Raw genomic sequence first — 20710 nt, 5'->3', positions numbered from 1 at the left:
GCTGACTGGGAATCTCAATGGGAAACCATAGAAACAGCGCTGGTTTCCTCTGAGGTGAAACTATGGTCTTGTTAAAAGGATTCCCTTTGTCTTGTGGTGCACATGAGCCAAAGGTTAAACGCAAAGTGTATTTTAAAAATATACATGAATATTAAAATGTATAAATACACACAACAATGTCTTTTTATGAAGTCATGTTTTATACAAAGAGTACTGTATAAAAACAAGTAAACGTGTACTATTGTCGAAGAAGATTTGTGATGAGAACGAGAATGAGAATGCAGCATGAAGTTACAGTAAGCTTAAGGCACTCTGGGATGTGCCATGTTATAAATACATGTTTAAACATTTAAATATGGTATATAAATTGACACAACAAACTAATTTTCGGAAGTCACGTGTCATACAAGTAGGATTGTATGAAAGCGAGTAAATGCTTTTTCTTAAATCGGCACCTATTAAACAAATCCCTTCCCTTGACTATTCAGAAAAATCTAGTTCATAGTACTGATTAAATTTGCATGGAGGAATTGGTGATGCTAGCATGAGCAGTTAATGTGGACAGGGGGCTGAAAGCGTTGACCCTGGCAGGGATGTGTACCCTGATTAGCTCCACATGCTAACATTACGCTCTCACCCGTTTCTCTCTCTCCGTTCCCCATGCTCTTACTCGTCCTCGGTTTCTGCATTTAAAAGGAGCTCTGACATAAAATAAAATTAAAATAAACATACACTCTTTTTATGTAACCTTTTCATTATTTAATTTTCTTTGTGAAGGTTTGTTTTGAAGGTTTTTCATTGTTATTTAGTGGCTGTCGACGGTCGGGGTGGATTCTTGATTACTAAGTGTCCAGACTGGGTTGTTAGCACAGCGCTAATGCTTTGTGTTCTGTCTCGTGTACCCTGAATAACTCTTCACTAAGAGTCTACAGGCTGTTACGCCTGGGTTGTACCTGATAACGTAATGACAATCGCTGCACGCCGTTTGGAAAAGAGGCTGCTGTCGCCCCTCTGATCAGGGATGGGCCGCAGGGTCACGTTTTTTCCTCACCGCAACAAAACTTCAACACTTCATCAGAAGACGCCTCTTCCTGCTCTTTGTAAATGGCGGTGCAGATTATGTGTAGAAGGTTTCTCCTGATCCGGTGAAGCCCCCTTTGTATAAAACGTTAAAATAATAAACAAACGTCTTATTGTATTCTCACAGTTTCACCTCATTAAAATGCCTTGTGCGCATAAAAAAAAGAAAAAAAAATACAATTATAGTCGTCTTCTGTGTGACTATTTTAAATGTATGCTATATTTACAAGGTAATGTAATATATGAAAAACACAGCATTAAACTTTAGCCTAAAAAAAGTGTGACTCAAGGCTTTATGGGTATTTAGTGTGATGACAAGCGATTGCGAATCTGAAGCAAGTCTTTCCCTCTCTGCCTCTCCCTCTCCCTCTCTCTCTTCCTCTCTCTGTCTCTCTCTCCCCCTCTCTTCCTCTCTCTTCCTCTCTCCCTCTCTTCCTCTCCTCCAGTGAAGCTGAATAACCAGGAGACGTACAGCAGTTTCACCAGCAGCAGTACGGGTAACCCGGGTCTCTCCCCCCTGCCCAGCCTGACTGTGGTGCTGCCGCTCGCCCAGATCAAGCAGCCCGTCACCCTGGGAACCATCACCAAACGCACGGGGTGAGCAGCCTGCTCCGTGCCAAGGGTTACCCCAATAGGGCCACCACACCAAGGGTTAACCCCAATAGGGCCACCACACCAAGAGTTAACCCCAATAGGGCCACCACACCAAGGGTTACCCCAATAGGGCCACCACACTAAGGGTTAACCCTAATAGGGCCACCACACCAAGGGTTAACCCCAATAGGGCCACCACACCAAGAGTTAACCCTAATAGGGCCACCACACTAAGGGTTAACCCTAATAGGGCCACCACACTAAGGGTTAACCCTAATAGGGCCACCACACCAAGGGTTAACCCTAATAGGGCCACCACACTAAGGGTTAACCCCAATGGGTCCACCACACTAAGGGTTAACCCCAATGGGTCCACTGCACGAAGGGCTAAACCCACTGCAGACCACTAAACCAAGGTTCAACCCCAATGGGGCCATCACACCAAGGGTTAACCCCAAAGAGGGCCTCCATACCCAGGGTTAAAGCCAATGGAGTAAAATGCCAATATTGATGAAAAACAGACTAAAAAGTCAATTAAAAGAATCAAGACTAGATACTGAAAACGTCCTTACACCTTTGCTATGGAAGCAACTGAATACACCTGACTAATCAGAAACAGTGGAGAAGACAACTGTCCAATTACTTTTGGTTCCATAAAATGGAAGGACTATGTATAAAAAGGGATACACAGATCACCCAATATGGATGTAAATACCCTTTAAAATAGCCACATTAAAGGTGACCATCTTACTCATATTCATAGTTCCATTTTAAATACAATGTTCTGGAGTATGCAGCCAAAAGGATAGAAATTGCGTCACTGTCCAAATGCATACGGACTGCACTGTGATGTGTGTAGTTTTGACAGTCTAATAGAAATAGCATTTCCATAAATTACAGATTTTTTTTCATGTGTGTTTGGAATTGTAAATGAAAAATATTTTAGCTCTTTAGCAGGCTTTCAGTTGATATAAATTGGAGCTTAATCAATTCCAAATTAATAAGCCGGAAAACATACCTAGCCAAATGTAAATTTCAAGAAAACATTTTAGGAAATTGTTATTTATTATGAGGGACATTATTAAAATCTAAATTAATTGATAGTAGAGACTGTTTTTGCATACGTTTCACAGACAATGTCACTGAAATTAGGGATTTGGGGAAGGTCCATAGAAGAAAATTTTATAGTATTTTTTTTCACTGAAATTTGTCAAATAATTTTCATGTTATGTAGGACTGTCTGCTTTTTTTTTATGCTGTCAATTTTTTACCCCACTAGATTCGGAAACATGTCTTTTTGTCAACGTAGACATGTCTTTTTGTCAATGTAAACATGTCCTTTTGTCAACCTTGTTTTAAATCGCATGGATTTCTGTGTCTTGGAAAGACAGCAGGTCATCCTCCGCAGTTGAAACCTGTCTCTTGCATTTTATTCTGCTGCTCTTTTTTTCAGCTTTTTGCGTTCTGCTTGTTCATGGAGGATTGTGCAGAATTTAGCTTAGCGCACGCTAAACAGCTTACTGCCTCTACACTCCAGCTCCACTCCACATCCTTGCTTTTCGCTTGTTCTGCACAACTACACGTGCTGTAGCTGTATGATTCTGCTCTCGGCACAATGAGCAATGTGTGGTGAAATAACATGGGATTAACATATTTTAAGTAGTTTTTGTTGGTAATTTGGTTGTAGATAATATAATTAGCACTTTGCTTTGCATCATTTTGATTGCGTACAGGCCATGTGAGGTTCAAATATTTGTCCTATGAAATTACCATGATTTTATGGGTGATATAAAATCAGACAGTGCTATGGAGCTGATGCGCTGTGCCTTTGTCATTTTTCTGCTGTGGATTCACCGAACGGACCACTTAACGGTGATATGCCAAACATATGAGACATTCACTCTGTCATTTGTGCAGCACTGGCACAATTCTTTACATTTGTGCACAGACAGCATCGGGCTGTATTCTCTCTCTCTCTCTCTCTCTCTCTCTCTCTCTCTCTATCTCTCTCTCTCAGTTTAGCTCATTTCTGTTAAATTAATTTGCTTTATTGGCTTGGTTCTAAAATACATATAGGAAGACGATACGTAGTTAATTATACAGCAATAAGACTATTCTACATTATATACAATATTCCATAGAACTATTAATTTAAAAAACAGTTAAAATAATACTATATTATATTATAATAATACTACTACTTTTAATAATAATAATATTATTATTATTATTGTTGTTTTGTTGTTATTATTATTATTATTATTATTATTATTATTATTATTGTTATTATTATTATTATTATTATTATTATTATTATTATTATTAGGAGCAGGTACTGGTAATACATATCTTTCCATTTCTCCCAAATAATGGCTTTCAGCATTATGTTTTAACTCTGTTATCTGGTTTAGCTGCAGTATCTTTCTCTCGGTTCTGCCCATGAAAACGCGTGCTTCCTGCTCCCACGCCGGGGCCCTCGCAACACTTCCCTCACCCCCCTCCCATAACCCGGGCCTGTCCTGGAGGCTAAAGCCTGCCTCCCCCCAGCACATCTGGAGCCCGTCTCCAACACGCACGTACGTGAGGCGCTGCGTCAGCCATCTGTTCCGCCCGATCCGTCTCGCCCGTCCGCCCGCCCGCCCGTCCGCCCGCCCGTTCGCCCGCCCCGACCTTTAGCACGCCGCGCGCGGGGTTTCTGTTACCGCGGCACCCTGGAGCCCTTCAGAGGAGCGAGGCGCTCCCGACGCCGTGTCGTCGGCGGGGACGTTTAGGGATGTCTGTCGCTGTGGGTGCCTCTGTGGGGAGGCGGGGAGAGGGGGGGAGAGGGTTTTGCCCCCAGCGTGTTATCCTGTGCTGGGCGCGTGGTTCGGACGCAGGCGTCACGCAGCCCAGTTTCCACCTGTGTGAGCTGATCCTGAGAGACGGCACGCTAGTGCAGCACACCAGCTGCTCTGCACACACCCGCTTACCAACCCCCACACCCAGCACACTGACCTGTTAATACATACAATACAGTACACACACACACACACACACACTTACACACACACACACACACACCCGCTTACCTACCCCCGCACCCAGCACACTGACCTGTTAATACATACAATACAATACACACACACACACTTACACACACACACACACATACACACACACCCGCTTACCAACCCCCACACCCAGCACACTGACCTGTTAATACATACAATACAGTACACACACACACACACACACACACACACACACACACGCTTACCAACCCCCACACCCAGCACACTGACCTGTTAATACATACAATACAATACAGTACACACACACACACACACACTTACACACACTCATATAAACACACACACACTCACACACACACACACCCGCTTACCAACCCCCACACCCAGCACACTGACCTGTTAATACATACAATACAGTACACACACACGCCCCGCACACTCATGTACACGTACATATGCACACACACACACACACACACACTCATTTACACATACACGCCCACACACACACACACTCATATACACATACATGTGCACACACTCATATGCCCATAATCATACACACACACACACACACACACTTACTCATATGCCCGTACTCATATACACATACATGTACACACGCACAGGCGTGGACATACACACACACACAAACACACACACACACACACACGCACACACACACACACACACATGTTTTTGTTTGTCGCACCATTCTCTGTAAACTACAGAGACTGTCATGGGTGAAAATCCCAGGAGCGCAGCTGTTTCAGAGATGCAGCATGTTTGGCACCAACAATTATACCACGGCCAAAGTCGCTTTGATCTTGCATCTTTCCCATTCTAATGTTTGGTTGGAAAACTAAATAAAAATGAAACCTCGTTCACTATGTCTGGATGATAGTTAACAAGCAGGTGTGTCTAATAAAGTGGCCAATGAGTGTATATACACACTTAAGCCCGGAACGCACAGTATCACATTATTATTATAGTAGAATACTGAAAAATGTTAGGGTATTTACTACAATATCTACATACGTTTGTTGTCATTTGGTGAAATTGTTTGATTTGAAGCTGACCTGCAATACCCCATAGTTTTGAAATCAGGCAATTTTAATGTGTATCGCCACCTTTGAATGTGGCTTCTGTTTTAGTACAAGTATTGCAAAGCTTGCTAGTTTGTACCGAAGTCACTGAAGATAACTAAGACCTACAAATTCATTGAGGTTTCTTTCAATCATACTTTCGCTGTTTGTTGCGCTATTGAACAGATAGATCAAATGAACACTCATATTTTGCCCACAGCTCAATAAGAGGCTGGCTCATCTTCTACCTCTAAAATAAAATATATGGTGCTCTCATAGCCATTTTGTCTGCTTTTGGTAACAGGTATCTGCTATCCACTATCCACTAAAACAGCTATGATATATCAAAAGTAATCATGCTATAATAAATCAAATAAAAATACACCAAGATCACCTCAGTCCTTCTGGGGTCTGGGAGTTTGGCTGCTGATACTCAACACTGACAGTGTTTTCAGATTGGCCAGAAATCAAATCAACCTTTACAGTAGTAGCGCAATTCAAGGGTTGTGCCACTGAGTGCCGATGCGGAAATGTAAACACGCAACGATTATTCTTGAGGTTGAAAGAAGGCTAAAACCCCAATGTGTGCTCGAGGCTTTTTCTTTTCTTTAAATAAACTTTATTTAAATTCATGTAAAAGTGTGCAATATAGTATTTCACATTTGATACTAAACACGTACAAAATACAGAAAAAGCGTAATGACTTACATCCTCTGATGTGCTGTGTGAGGTTGTGGGTGGGGGGGGACGTGTGGTTTGGGGCAGAAGCGAAGGCTCCATTCTACTGTTTATAGCACTTATATCCCGGCTCGCTTGACGTGACAGAACCTACAGCAGTGCTTCCTTTGTGCAGAGATTGAAAGCTCTTACACATCACATCCACTTTACAGGGTGATGTCCTGCCCGTACCAATTCCGAAAGGATTTCGCCGGCGTTTGCGTGCGGGGAGGGTGCGTGCGTGTGTGTGTGTGTGTGTGTGTGTGTTCGAGCTGTCAGCCTACATGAAAGAGCGGCGTGGGGCGGACCGACCGGTCGGGAACGCCGCAGTGACAGCGGAGCCGGGGCGGCGGCGAAGCTCGTGATCACGGATGCGATTTTGAGGCTTTTTTCGCGAAGAGGGCGGTCGTATCTGGACGCACCTCGTCCGTCAGCGGCCGGGGCGCCGCGAAACGCGCGTACCGTACCGGGCTGCGACGCGGAAATGAAAAAAACCGAGCAGCGAATAAAGGAAATCCTGCATGGAAACGCTGGCAGTAACGCAGCTGAAACGGGAACTAATGTCGCCGGAGGTTGAGGGCAATCCCTTTGACTCTGCAGATGTGCGGAGATTAGCGTAACGCAGGAAGCAATCGGCTCTTAAGCCATTTTTGCTCTTAAGCTATTGTCTCATGAAGGGATAATAAGTGTGGACATAGTTTTAAGAGCCCGGGCGTACTTGGGGGGGGAGGGGGGTATGGGAGGGGTTGGGTTTGTATATAACAGGGCACGCGCTAAATCATTTGCGGAAGTCGTCACGTTATGAAGTGAAGCAGCTGTGAAACGCGGCCAAATACGAGAAGGGACACGACGACGTCGCGACAAACATTTTCTGCGATTTAAGTTTGAAAAAGTATCACGCTCTAAATGCTAAATGGTAAATGGTTGGCATTTATATAACGCCTTTATCCAAAGCGCTGTACAATTGATGCTTCTCATTCACCCATTCATACACACACTCACACACCAACGGCGATTGGCTGCCATGCAAGGCGCCAAACAGCTCGTCAGGAGCATTTGGGGGTTAGGTGTCTTGCTCAGGGACACTTCAGCACAGCCCGGGCGGGGGATCGAACCGGCAACCCTCCGACTGCCAGACGCCTGCTCTTACGGCCTGAGCCATGTCTACCGAGCCCTCTCCCTCTAGCTGGAATGCTTCTAGAAATTTCTAAGAGGCTTGAGTGGAAAGTTTGATGCCGAGTCCCGCAAGGCTTCCGTCTCGCCCATAAAATAAAAAATCGGGTCAGAGCCTGGTCAGGGAGTGGGCGGAGCATGTGTGTGGAGCTGAGGCTCCTCCTCCTCTTCTGCTTGTTCTCCTCCTCCTCCTCAGTCTCTCTGTCGTCAGTGAGAAGGAGGTCTGAGGTCACCCTGTGCGTTCTGCCTGGTGGAGTGTACGCGTCTCCCTCCGGTAACACTGACAGTGCTGTCTGCAGCTGTGCGCATTGGGTTATCCCTGCAGTCCGGGGCTGAGGACACCCGTATGGCTTGTGTGGCGTTCATAATTCGAAGGTTATAAAAACGCTCTGCCGTGTGTTAACGCGGAACAGGTGATGACCTCCGCAGTATGAGCGACAGAACATTACATTACATTACATTAATGGCATTTGGCAAAAGCTCTTATCCACAGCAACATACAGTTGATTAGGCTAAGCAGGAGACAATCCTCTCCCGGAGCAATGCAGGGTTAAGGGCCTTGCTCAAGGGCCCAATGGCTGTGCAGATCTTATTGTGGCTACACCAGGAATCGAACCACCGACCTTGCGGGTCCCAGTAAAGTACTATACTAGCATGAATGAGGAAGGACAGCAGGCATTCATTTAATTGTCTGCGCTAGATAATAGGCAGGAGGGAGAACAAAAGTGCGAAAATTGAGCTAGCTACTGGCAGAAGGTTCTGTCGGGGGTCGTGGTGTGCAATACTCAACGCTGGTGGAAGATGGGCTTTCCGCCGGTCATTGAAACACATTGAAAATCTGGTTTGCCGACAAGTGCATACCACTATGATGTGAATATTAAACTACATTTATAGTCGCACAGATGGGTGGGCCCAACAGCATCAGGGTTGCAATGACCGCATTATGAATGAAGCCATATTATCTAATATCTTTAGCACTTTCTGGTGTTTAGAAATGAGTTCTCTGTCGCATCAAACTATCCCAAACAATGAATTTAAGGTTTGCTTTTAATTAAGGTTTTTATTTTTGCCTTTATGGTTTTACCACTGGAGGCAGTATTTAGCTGATGGCACAGTTTGTTTAGTTTTTTTGTCAAAAGTACAAAAGTAACCTCCCCATAAATTACCTCAAGTAAAAAATGAAAAACATTCTGCTGGACTGATTCACCTGTGCTCTTGTTAAATTCAGTTTTGACTGAAAGGGTACAATACTGTCCTGCCATTGAGGTTTCACATGAATTTTCCCCAGAAGGCACTAAATTCCAGATAAATTCCCCATTATTGTTATAATTTAAGCAAGCTGTAATTTCAACAAATGTACAGTACTGCTAGTATGGTCGATAACTTTTGATAAACACATGGATTGCATCCCACAGCCGTTAACAAGTCCTAACAGTTGGAATATGAAACCAAAGAAATGCTGTTTATTGGGGCTTCAGATATTTTCTAGTCAGCCTTAATAGGCCCATTGTCTTTGTAACCACAATGCATGGTGTCCATTGCTTTGAATAACGAGTGTTTTCCTTTGGTTTTTAAGTCTCTTGTATAGCATTTTACTGAATTTGAACCAAGAAAGTCTAGTTTAAATGGTAATTTTAAACTAAATATGTTTAAGTGTATTGATGACAAAGGGCACTGTAGTTAGATTGATCTGGACCTAAGTGTCTTTCTGGCATTTTTAATGCTGTTTTCCTTTTCATTATGAAATACTTTTCTTTTTAGACCAAAGTGTGACTCCTTATTTTCTAATCTTGCTCTCACTGCCTCACTTATCTCGGTGGAGTGGATGGAAATAAAGAGCAGTACTTTCTTTTGTTTTCCCAATTTATTTCATTGTATTTATTGTATTTATTTACACTTAGGCGCTCATGTCATCGACAAGGAAGAGAATGCAGAGAATTCATATTCTCAGAAATTTAATATTAAATTAAATTATTATTTTTCTCAGGAACTGCCTGTTCTTTTCATTTTGCCTCTCCATTCTCAGTTAAAAATGAAATCTATTTATAGTTCCTTAAAATGTATTTATTGTCTAGTCGACACTCCAATAATCCTGCGCTATGTCATGTGCTGTTTCACATTACATGCAAATGTTGAGCTGTATGAATAACTGAATAATAACTGATCTTCAATATTTCTGTGTATTTCTCTTCCTTCATGAAGACCCTACCTCTTTGGGGCAGGATGTTTTTCCATTAAAACTCCATGGTGAGTTTTTTTCTCCAGTTCACTCCCAGCATGCAATGCTTTGTCCTTGCTTCAACAAACCACTGCATTCATCCTTTCTTCAGTATTTTGAGCTTCAAGTATTTGGTCAATTTTTGTTCTGGCATCTGAGAGTGAACGCCGTGGAAATGCTTTATTATTTTTATTTGCATGAATTTCCTCTCATTATGTTGGTGACGGTTCCAGCTCTTTAATGTTATTCTCTTGTCTAGAGTTCCAAAATCATACTGTTCATCATTTACTTAAATAGAAAATTTCTGTGATTTCGACTTGTAATTTTACATGTTATATTGTGGTAATTGTGCTAAATATTCATCACTGTCATGAAGACTTAGGTGTACAGAAATAAAAATAACTGTGTTGGTTTTATTTACGTATATATCGTTTTTTTTTGTTTTTTTAATTTGGTTTGGTTTTAATTTTGTATGGGAATTCCTTTGTAAATGTTTTACTTTTCCAGCACCCTTAGTGTTTTTAAGCACCCTTGCTCCGCCATTTTGGTGAGAAAGTGCAACTTTTTAGTGTGAAAACGCACCTTTCTAGTGTGAAAACGTGCCTGTTTGGTGTGTAAACACATCTTTCTGGTGTGAAAACGTGCCTTTTTGTTATGTAACCGCATCTTTTTTGGTGTAAAAACGTGCCCTTTTGGTGTGTAAACGCATCGTTCTGGTGTGAAAACGTGCCCTTTAGGTGTGTAAACGCATCGTTCTGGTGTGAAAACGTGCCCTTTAGGTGTGTAAACGCATCGTTCTGGTGTGAAAACGTGCCCTTTAGGTGTGTAAACACATCGTTCTGGTGTGAAAACGTGCCCTTTAGGTGTGTAAACGCATCGTTCTGGTGTGAAAACGTGCCTGTTTGGTGTGTAAACACATCTTTCTGGTGTGAAAACGTGCCTTTTTGGTGTTTAAACGCATCGTTCTGGTGTGAAATCGTGCCCTTTAGGTGTGTAAACGCATCGTTCTGGTGTGAAAACGTGCCCTTTAGGTGTGTAAACGCATCGTTCTGGTGTGAAAACGTGCCCTTTAGGTGTGTAAACGCATCGTTCTGGTGTGAAAACGTGCCCTTTAGGTGTTTAAACGCATCGTTCTGGTGTGAAAACGTGCCCTTTAGGTGTGTAAACGCATCGTTCTGGTGTGAAAACGTGTCTTTTTTGGCTTCGCAGCTAATAGCCCCATGTGCGCCCCAGAAGGGTCGGAAACCCGGGGTCGGCGGGAACGGGCGTCAGGCAACGGTCCGCTCGGCGGTTTCTTTGAACAGCGGCGCTCTGAACGACCGTGGCCTCCTCCATCTTGTGTCGCCCTTGTCCTCGCTCCAGCGCAAACGCTGTTTATTTAAGAACAACGTCTCCGCGCGCTCAACGGTCGCATTGTTTCCATTATGATTTTATAGCCTGCGGTGACGCTTTGGCAGTGTCGCTGAGATATGTTGTGTGTACACAGCGCTCTCGGGGCTGCACACTGGCATGCCTGTCTGGTCCCTCCACGCCGCCTCTAATGTGGCTCCGGAGAGCCATTGTTTCTCCCTCTTTAATTTAAACGTGACAATTTTATCATCCGTACGGTTAATAAGCGTAATGAGAGGCCTTCCTTTTACGACCGGGAAAACATTCACCGAGTACAAAGAGGGGGGATTTTTTTTTTTGTTTTTTTTTTTTGAAGATGCAACATAAATCATACGTTTTTTGTTTGGAAGTGTGGATTTGCGGAGGTTGTAAGAATTCAAGTCGGGAAGAAAAAATACTTTTTCTTTGATGATAACAAAGTTCTTTGAAACTTGCTGAATGAATAATCTTTTTTTTTTAAACAAACAGGAAATCATATGCATGAATCCAGGCCCGTATCTGATCATAAATTGCAGTGAGGGTGCCCTGTGCATTTTAAAGCCCATGCCGTCTTCCTTTCTGCAAAGAGTAAAACAAACAAAAAAAAAGGCATAGAAAGCAAATGTATCGCTTTCGGCAAGGACATTACACTTATCGTTCTTAAAGAGATCGGACGGAGTCGCCCTCTTTCCCTAGTCCGGGGGAGTGACGTTGAGTTCCTGGCCCTGCTGCTTTGTGTAATAAGATGCTTACAGGCTTTTAAAAGAAATCCCATTATGACAGAATCACTTATGTATAAATTATTGAGTATTTCAGTTAAATTAGTTTTTTTTTTTTTTTTTTTTTTTTTTTTCGGCATTTTCTTGAGTTTCCCCATGTTGACTGGGCTCTCTGTGCGGAATGAAGCGCATGTGTTTCTCTTCAATCGCGGGGAAGAATGGATCTTGGGTTTCATCCTCCACTGTGGGGAACATTTGCCATTTTTAATTGAAGTTACACCCCCCCCCCCATAAAGTTTCCATTGTTTCATACGAGGATCTGAGTTCACAGGCATGCGTTATTGTAGTAACAGAAATGAAAAGCAAACAAGCAAATAAATCACAGGTACGTGCGCAACATTGCTTAGTACAAGCCGTTGCTTTTATCCCCTGAAATGTATTGTAATCATTTTTTATTTTAAGCTGCCCTTTTCCCCAGACATTATAGCCCCGTATTAACGGAAACTGGAAAGTAGATATAGCGATATGCAATTTTCATATTTTATTCCTTAAATTTCCCCCTTTTACCCAGGTGTCTTTTCACGAGACCGCATTTGTGCCTTTCTACGAGTACATTATTAACTGTTGCATAAAACTACATGACAAGCCATGAAACTGCTTATTTGTAATAAAAACATACGGATAAATATGCTCCTCGGTGCAATTACGGTATGATGAGGTGAAAGGAGAAAAAGTTGCTTTCCTGAGTTAATATTTAATACAGAGCTGAGCTGTTTGTACAAGGCCGTGTCCCGGAATACCTGTCATTAATGTACGACACACATGCACTGTTTTGGAAAGGCTCCAGCGAAATAATGATTATGACATAGAGGGATTTTTCCCCCATGCTAACTCTTTTTGAGGTTGGTATTATAGCGGTTCAATTGATATGTACCGGTATATATATTAAGCATATGGCGGATAGCTTTGCCTTGAGAGTACGGTGTTTGCGCGTTGCTGCTCGAATGCTTGTGGATGTCTTGACAGCACTCGGCTTAAATTAATTTATTTACTGCAAACTCAAGCTAAACTCAGGCCTGTTGCTTCCAACATGGAATCTCACAGTAACTGTGAGGCTTTAGGCAAGTGGTGGCTGACATCGCCGATCGAAGTGTTTCATTGAGAAGAAGGGATTTGCTCTGTCAAGGGTTCTGAGTGTAAACTTGAAGATGAATATGACTTACCGTCTTTCTGGTTGTTGATCTCCACTTAATGCTACTGCTGTTCATCAAATGTTTTAGCTCAAATCAAATGCTGTGCAGTAGCATTCAGTAGCATTGTGTATTCAGTAGCATTGTGCTCTCTAAGTGTGTTGTATGTACTGGGCCTCATATATCTTTAAAAAGCCTTTTTTTCTCCCAAATTTAAAAAAAAAAATGTTTTAGATTTGGTTTAGTTTTGTAATGCTTTTCCATATCGCTCACGACCTGCTCTCACACAGAATATATTGTGTACACCAGTGTCTACCTTCCACCCCAGAAGCTGCACGCTTTACCACAGGAGAGCTAGCACCTGTTAGAGCCGATCCACATGTCTCGCTGATGACGGTTTATAACTTGCAGGTTCTTGGTGAGTAGATAGGGGGCGCTTATGCAGAGGTAACCTTGTAAACCCAGGTTGACTCTAGTGACTGGAGTTCATACTATGCAGACAGGATGTAGCCGCTTGCTTTATGTGACTTTGTGAGGTTGGGTTTCCATTATGATATACTGTAAAATGGTGTGTTGGTAGAGGACACAGTTCATTTGTCGGACCTGCGTAGGCCTGGGTAGTAACGTCAACACTTTCTGGTCCTTTCTGTGAGACCGAAAAGAAAGCAACAATTTCAAAACCTCAATGCTTTGGTCATTGTTCTTAAACCATCCAGGAGTAGCTCTGACATAAAGCCGTCTTTATTTTGTTGACAGTCACGTAAACGAGATCTCATGGAGAGATTACGATCAAACTTAACGGCAGCATAGCATTATATTATAACTGGGTGGCAGTTCCAGGTCCCAGTGTGACACTGCAGTTATCATAACGGATCAGAACCGATGGCGGCCAGGCAGGCTTATGTCTGGCGGGAGCAGAGCATCGTGGGAAGGGGCCAGGACATGTAAAACAGGATCAGGAGGATGTTGTCTGTCCACCCAGGGTGGCAGTGCCAGAATCCAGGCCAGATCTACAGCATTACATTAAGCTCTCCCTCCATTTTTCCTCCTGCTGTTTTTTCCTCTCTTCCTCTCTCTCTCTCTCTCTCTCTCCCTCTTTCAGCGGCGTTTGGATTTTCCTCGTCATAAGTGGTTTTGCATTGTAATTTGTAGTTGGACTTACCGCTTTATGTATTCCATAAAATGTAACGGCTAAGCTGTGTTATTTCTGGATCTGCTATTCAAAGATCTCGGTCCAAAAACAACACGGGGACAGGAAAAAAAAGCTTTCTTTTTTACGCCGCTTGGATCACTGTACGGTGTAGTGTGTCACAGCGAGACATTATTGAAATGAATGTTAACCTATTCTGGAACCTGGATTCCAACCCCCCCGGTTATTGAATCCAGGTGACCACAAGCTCTCAGGGTTAATGGTACAAAGTAAGAGTCCGTCGGTAATTTACGCATTAAATAGCTTTCGGAGGTTAACGGTATAAAGCAGGGGTCCATCGGTAATTTACGGATTAAATAAACCCCTCTCCCCCCTGAAAAAGGTCTTCCGTCGAACTCCCACGCAACAAATCCGGTAATCTCGTTCGGTTTCTCCAAGCCTCAAACTGCATCAAAAGTTTTATAGCCTCCTTTTGAATCCTGAGACTTTTTTTTTTTTTTTCTCTCTATTAGTTTTTTCTTCCGCCGAAGTGGGGGAGTGTATTATTGAAAGAACAAGGGGGCATGTGAAGTTCTCGGTATCAAGGATAGCCTAGCCCCTATCTCCGCTGTATCTGCAGCGCTTTGATATGTGAATGTAATTTAGGAAATTGAAAGAAAAGAGGAAGTGCTGTGTTGCACTTAGTGAACTCTCCACATCCTGTTTTAGCCTGGAGTGTTTGGTTAGCGCTGTGTCTCCTGGCCTGGCTGCAGGGGTTGAGTGGAGGAGGGGAGGGAGCCGGGTGCCGGTGAGGGAAAGCAGCCTCCCCGCCCGTCAGGCCGCTATCTCCTCATCTCCTCACGGAGGAGGGCTTACAGTAGACTTTTGGCCGTCTGGCCGCCCCTCCTTCCAATGCTAATAAATACGAGCCGGCCATTTTTCGCTTTTTTTTTTTTTGTTGTTTTTTTTTGCCAAAACATCCCTCAAATAGCGACAGCTGAGCAAAGATATGGGATCCGCCCCGGTGACAGTTTAAAGGGAAGCCGGGGAGTTTAGAAAGTTCAGCGCCTTACCGGGTCACTCCACACCTGTCCCTGAGCTGGGTGCGAGGGGGGAGGGAGGCCAACAGTCGAATGGCCGAAAAGTCAACGCTCGAATCCGACGCTAAGCTCTGTTATACCGAATTACCAGCCCGTGAAAGCAAGCCCTCCTGATTCGCAGGAGAAGCGGATACTTACGGAATTTACCGATGATGTAATACTAATACCGCATCTAAACTTCATGTATTTACAAAGAAGGGATCTGGGAGAGAAACCCTGAAGCGTAGGGCGTGTGTATTCAGTCGGTGCCGGTTTTGATCAGCGGTAGGTAATTTTTTGATTTGGTATCGGTTTTGGCGTGAGCCCGGCGGATCGTGACCCCACTCTTGTCAAGCCGTGTCCCGGCCCCCTCTGGGGAATATTTGTGTCATACCGTATTTAAAATCTCAAATCCACTTTCATGGCTGAGATGTGAAAGGCAGGTTTTTCAGTTGGGTACATGTTCTGCAGCCGGACAATAATACCATCCTGCTACTGTTCGCCGATCAATTCCATATGGGCCCCTATCATAGCAAAGAGCCATTTGTGTATCAGGTTTCATTAAAAAAAGCGCTTCTGGCATGCGCAATAACCCAATATGGTTTTAAAAGGCATAGAATGAGACTCAGAAGCTGGGGAGAGGCTAGCATTCGGAACAGATGATGTCACACAATGGAGTCCCCGCACACGCTCAGATGGTTAAGTAAGCTATTGAGCCGCATAACTGATGTCCAGAAAAGAAGAAAAGGAAACTAGACTCAACTCTATAAGTCAACTTTTAGTGAATGACAATAAAACCACATTGTCATTGAATACGCTCATGTTTGTATTGTTTTACTCATTGTTTCTGACTGAAAATGTAAAAATGTCGTAGCTGGATCTGGACAAAATTTGCGGCAAAATCTTTAAAGCCCGTTTTCTCAAAACTGTGTTTTGCAAAAACAACATTCAAACGGGCAAATCATCTGAAATATACACTCATCAAGTGACACCTCATTTCGTAGTTCTCATTCTGTACTTTAATATGAGATGAAAAACCTATGAGTATAGGGTTACAGAATTGAGCTTTTTTTATGCGCTGAGGCTTATAAACCCAGTAAAATGTCAGCTCAACTCTAACAGAGTTTATATGAGTCCAATAAGGACTACATGTACACTCTAAGAGTGAATTTAACACTGAATATTAACTGTGCCGTCCAGTGGTATAAAACGTGTGTGCGATCTCGGCGTGGAGATGACCGGCACCTGGGAAATGTTTCAGCTGTGAGTTTCCATCTGCGGTGCTTCATTTACAGCCATGAATAAAACAAAATGAGCCCAGCAAAGCAAACACAGGGAAGATAATCATTTCTGATGTGAGGCGTGGGACTTCAAGGAACCAGCGGTGCTTACTTGAACAAACTTACCGTCAAGTTCTTAGTCAAGTTTCAAAATGTGTGAGTGCAAGAAAAGAATCTGTTCTCCGTGCGGAACTGTTCTGGAGGCTTCCATGCTGGTGTTGGACGCGTGTGCATCCTGCACTTTGTGAGTTCAGTTCCAACATCTCCAACTGTCCAATGTTATGACTAAAAATTATACCTTATTTTCTTAATTGGCTCGTTCCACAACATCTAAGTATATATATATTACAATTTTTTTCATATTTTGGTTTGGGGAGTGAAGGTATTTGCAAGAAATATTGTCATTTTGTTGTTACTTCACAGGTGAACTTGGAGCATTTTGCCATGAGTCCATTTTTACTGTCCCTTAAAGAAAGGATTCTCATTGTTTAAAAAAAATATATATTTGTTTTTGGAAAAGGAAAAAAATAGAAAAGGACTTTGGACTGACCATGAAGTACATAGTACATATGAAGTATTTGTTGCATTCGGTTTGCTTGTCCTCAATGGTCTAGTGTGGTTGTGCGTGCCCTGTCCATATTATACTGTCATTGGGTCACACAACTGATTGACATGGTTAAAATCCTGTGTCTGTGCCTCTCCCCAAAGCAAAGCCAAGCCGGCTCCTCCCCACTCATCCCCCAGCAAGTCCTCTGGAGGGGAGTTCTGCGTGGCGGCCATCTTTGCCTCCTCACGTTCCTGGTTCCTCACCAATCCCAACAGCAAGAGGGAGAAAGGTCAGTCACGCTCCATGCCCCGCCCACGTTGGGCTGACCATTAAGGGTTAACCACACACCTGACCCAAGTCTGATACAGTTGAAAATACTGTTTACAAAAATATGAGATACTGCCTTTTATTTAACCCTTTATTGTCAATGGTAAATATATGTCTCGGCTAAGGCAAAATGTTCTCGCAATGCTGCTTTCATGTAACATTCCAGTAACATTGTGAGAACGTTTTCTGTTTGCCAGGAGTGTATTTTATCACATTCTGCCTGGATTCCTACAGTAGTTGCCCAACCGTATGGAAAGGGAGGACATGTGTATGATGAGAGGCAGTGTCACTGATATCACTGTCCCCTCTCTTGATGTTCAGACCAGTCCAAGCAGGCGGTGGTGGACTCCCTCTACATTCTCAGCTGTTACGGTAACCTGGTGGAGCACGTTCTGGAGCCCCGGCCGATCAGCACGGCCCAAAAGATCGGTGACGACACACCCCTGGAGCTGAGCACCTGCCCCAGAGCCAGCTGGACCCTGACCAGGTATTGCCAGCCGACCCCTTTACCCCGCCAAGGAGCTTTCCAGCTATCGTTTTGGCATTTCATAAGTCGCCCCCTAGTGATACCTATATTTTTGCACAAAAAGCCTATTTTCACATTGGACATCTGTGTTTGACAGCAAATGAAAAAGTATTTCCGCTCATATATTGATATTCAATCTATGCTAAATAATTTTTATTATTACATAATATTTTTCCCCCTAGCACACAGACAAAGATATAGATATTTTCTATTTCCTAAAAAAATGCTTTGATGTAAAATCTCTGCACCCTCGTTTGACAAGTGCTTGAGGCATGCAATTATCGTTTAAGTTTTCTTTGTTGTGCATGTGACCAAGGACACTACTGAGCATGTGCAGTGAGCGAGATTATTACACTTCCTGGTGCCCTGTGTGGCAGAATATTTCCCCATAGGTTTCTATTGGTGTCACTGTTTCTTTATATTCCGGCTGTGTTAAGTCCGACTATAACCAGTTTGAAATCCCAGCTTCCAGCTGTTTCAGAACATAGCTTGAGCTGGTCAAAACCATGTTGAGTATTGCGCTGGTCTAACTGGTCAACCAGCTACTAGCTGTTTCAAAACCTAGCTTGAGCTGAGTTTTTCAGCTGGGTTATATTCTCTCCCCCTCCCACCCTCCAAAGGCTCTGCCTCCCTGTCTCTCAGTTATTGGCCTAGGGTGCTTAGTCCTGGCTTATCCAGCACCCCTGGAGTTGAACTCATTGAAAATGGCTGTCACTGAGACAGGACAAGGTGATTTTGTTTTGTAAAGGGTATTGCACATTCGACTTGATACGGTGCTAGATACTATTTAGCTTTTAGGCAAACTAAGCAGTAGGTACACTTAGGGGTGGGGAGCATTGCTGGCGAGAATTGCTGGGCCTGTTCTCACCAACACATTATGTTATGTTACGTTTTTAGAGTATATGGCTAAAATATATCAATAAAGGCTGCCGATGTTCTGAAGAGAGCTGAGATGACTAACAGTGTTGTGCAGTGTGATGTGTTCCTCCGGTATACGGCATGTTTTCCCTCGAGTCTCGGTGTTGTGAAGTTTGAGAAGGCCCTGGGCGGTCCAGCCCGTTCGAACGCGACCGTGACCGCTCCTTGCATCTGGTCCTGTGATACGCGCTGCCTAAACGGATTTCTGTGTTTGTTTTGAGTAGGACACCGCAGTGGAACGAGCTACAACCACCCTTCAGCGCCAACCATCCCCTGGTGCTGGCATCGGACCTGGTGCAGCACTACCAGTACCTGCTGGCTGGCTGTAAGTGTGTGTGTGTGTGTGTGTGTGTGTGTGCATATGGGTGCGTGTGTGTGTGTGTGGGGGGGTGTGTGCGTGCATGTACATGTGTGTGTTTTTGTGTGTGTGTGCATGGGGTAGGTGTGTGCGTGAGTGTGTGTATTTGTGGGCGTGTGTGTGTGTCGTATGATGTGTGTGTGTTCAGGGGAGGGGCACATATGCTCACATCAAGTTGGTGTTGTGTAGTGAGAATATCATTTTGATTTCTGTTGCTTATTCTCTGTGGGAGATGTTTTTGACATGTTATTGGTACCACATGCCAAGTTGGGCCTGTGCTCTCTCTCTCTCTCTCTCTCTCTTATTAAAAGACAGGGAATATATCCTCTGTGAGTGTGCATTGTTGCATTAGACACATTATAATAAGTATAAATCTGTAATTGGCTCATTGAGTCTGCAGGATTCAGGCAGCTGAAGGCGTAACGGGTTGGCTACTTTTGCTGAATTAGTTATCGGAGCTTTTAACGCGTCAGGCCCATGAAGTCCCGCTGTGTGATGAGGGGGAGTGTAGCCGCGTATGCGCGGGGTAAATATGTTAATGAGGGGATTGAGCAACGTGCCCGTAGTGTGTGGCAACATTCTCATCCAATTAAACCCGAAGCTTCAACGCCCTGTATTATCAAAGACCGAATCGAGGTCGAGTCGGCGCGCGCGTAACCGCCCGCACACGCGTGGCCTTGGCGGGGTCTCGGTGAGAGAGGTTCCTCGGTCGGACAGAGCCGGAATGTTCCGGAGCGGTATCCCCCGCTCAGAGACGGTCGACCCCAGGGGGCGTCTCGGTGGCGCAGCCTGTAGAGCACTGTCCGCGTGCTCATTGCGAGCCGGGACGTCGGAGGTTCGAATCCCCCCGCTCTGACATGAGGGACATGTCTTTCCCTCTCTCTCACTCTCTTTCTTCCTGTCCAATAAAGCTGAAAAAGGCCAAAAAATATATTTAACACCTTATGGGTGGATGCCACCTGCGTGTTACGGCACCCTTAACAGACGTATGTGATGCCAGCGTTGCATTTGATCATATGACCGTTTTTCAAGACACACGACCGTCAAAATGCATTGTGATTCCTAGGCCTTTCTATGGGTTTTCTATAGGGCACCTTAGTCCGTAATGGGTTAAAACAAGAAAGAATCGACCCCCTGACGGCTGTTTTCGGAGTGAGGCTGGGAGACCTGACAAGCCGGCCTCGCCCCGCGAATACAAATGTTACCGCCGTCTCGATTTTCTGATGGACTCCAGCCAGAGGAAGATGGCAAGACGGTCGACCAGCCAGCCTCCTGTTTGTTTTCTCAGGGGGGGTGGTGGTGGGGGGGGGGGGGGGGGGGGTTGCTAGGTGACCGGCTGACTGACAGCGAGCGTGCGCAGCTCTATATTGGGCGACCCCGGGCCGATTAAA

General features: G+C 44.0%; 1 protein-coding gene across 1 annotated transcript in view; it reads left to right on the top strand.

Annotated features, from left to right (window-relative positions):
• The window catches only part of LOC133132874 (BCAS3 microtubule associated cell migration factor-like), a 288152-nt gene that overhangs the window by 86622 nt on the left and 180820 nt on the right, over window positions 1–20710 (top strand). The window contains exons 16-19 of the mRNA XM_061248658.1: window positions 1527–1677; window positions 17352–17479; window positions 17839–18004; window positions 19186–19286. Coding sequence (XP_061104642.1) covers window positions 1527–1677; window positions 17352–17479; window positions 17839–18004; window positions 19186–19286 — 546 coding nt within the window. The remainder of the gene's footprint in view (window positions 1–1526; window positions 1678–17351; window positions 17480–17838; window positions 18005–19185; window positions 19287–20710) is intronic.

This window comes from Conger conger, chromosome 7 (assembly GCF_963514075.1).
Source record: "Conger conger chromosome 7, fConCon1.1, whole genome shotgun sequence".
Classification (NCBI taxonomy): domain Eukaryota; kingdom Metazoa; phylum Chordata; class Actinopteri; order Anguilliformes; family Congridae; genus Conger; species Conger conger.
Note: the sequence above shows the minus strand (reverse complement) of the source record. Positions and strands in the feature narration are given on the sequence as shown.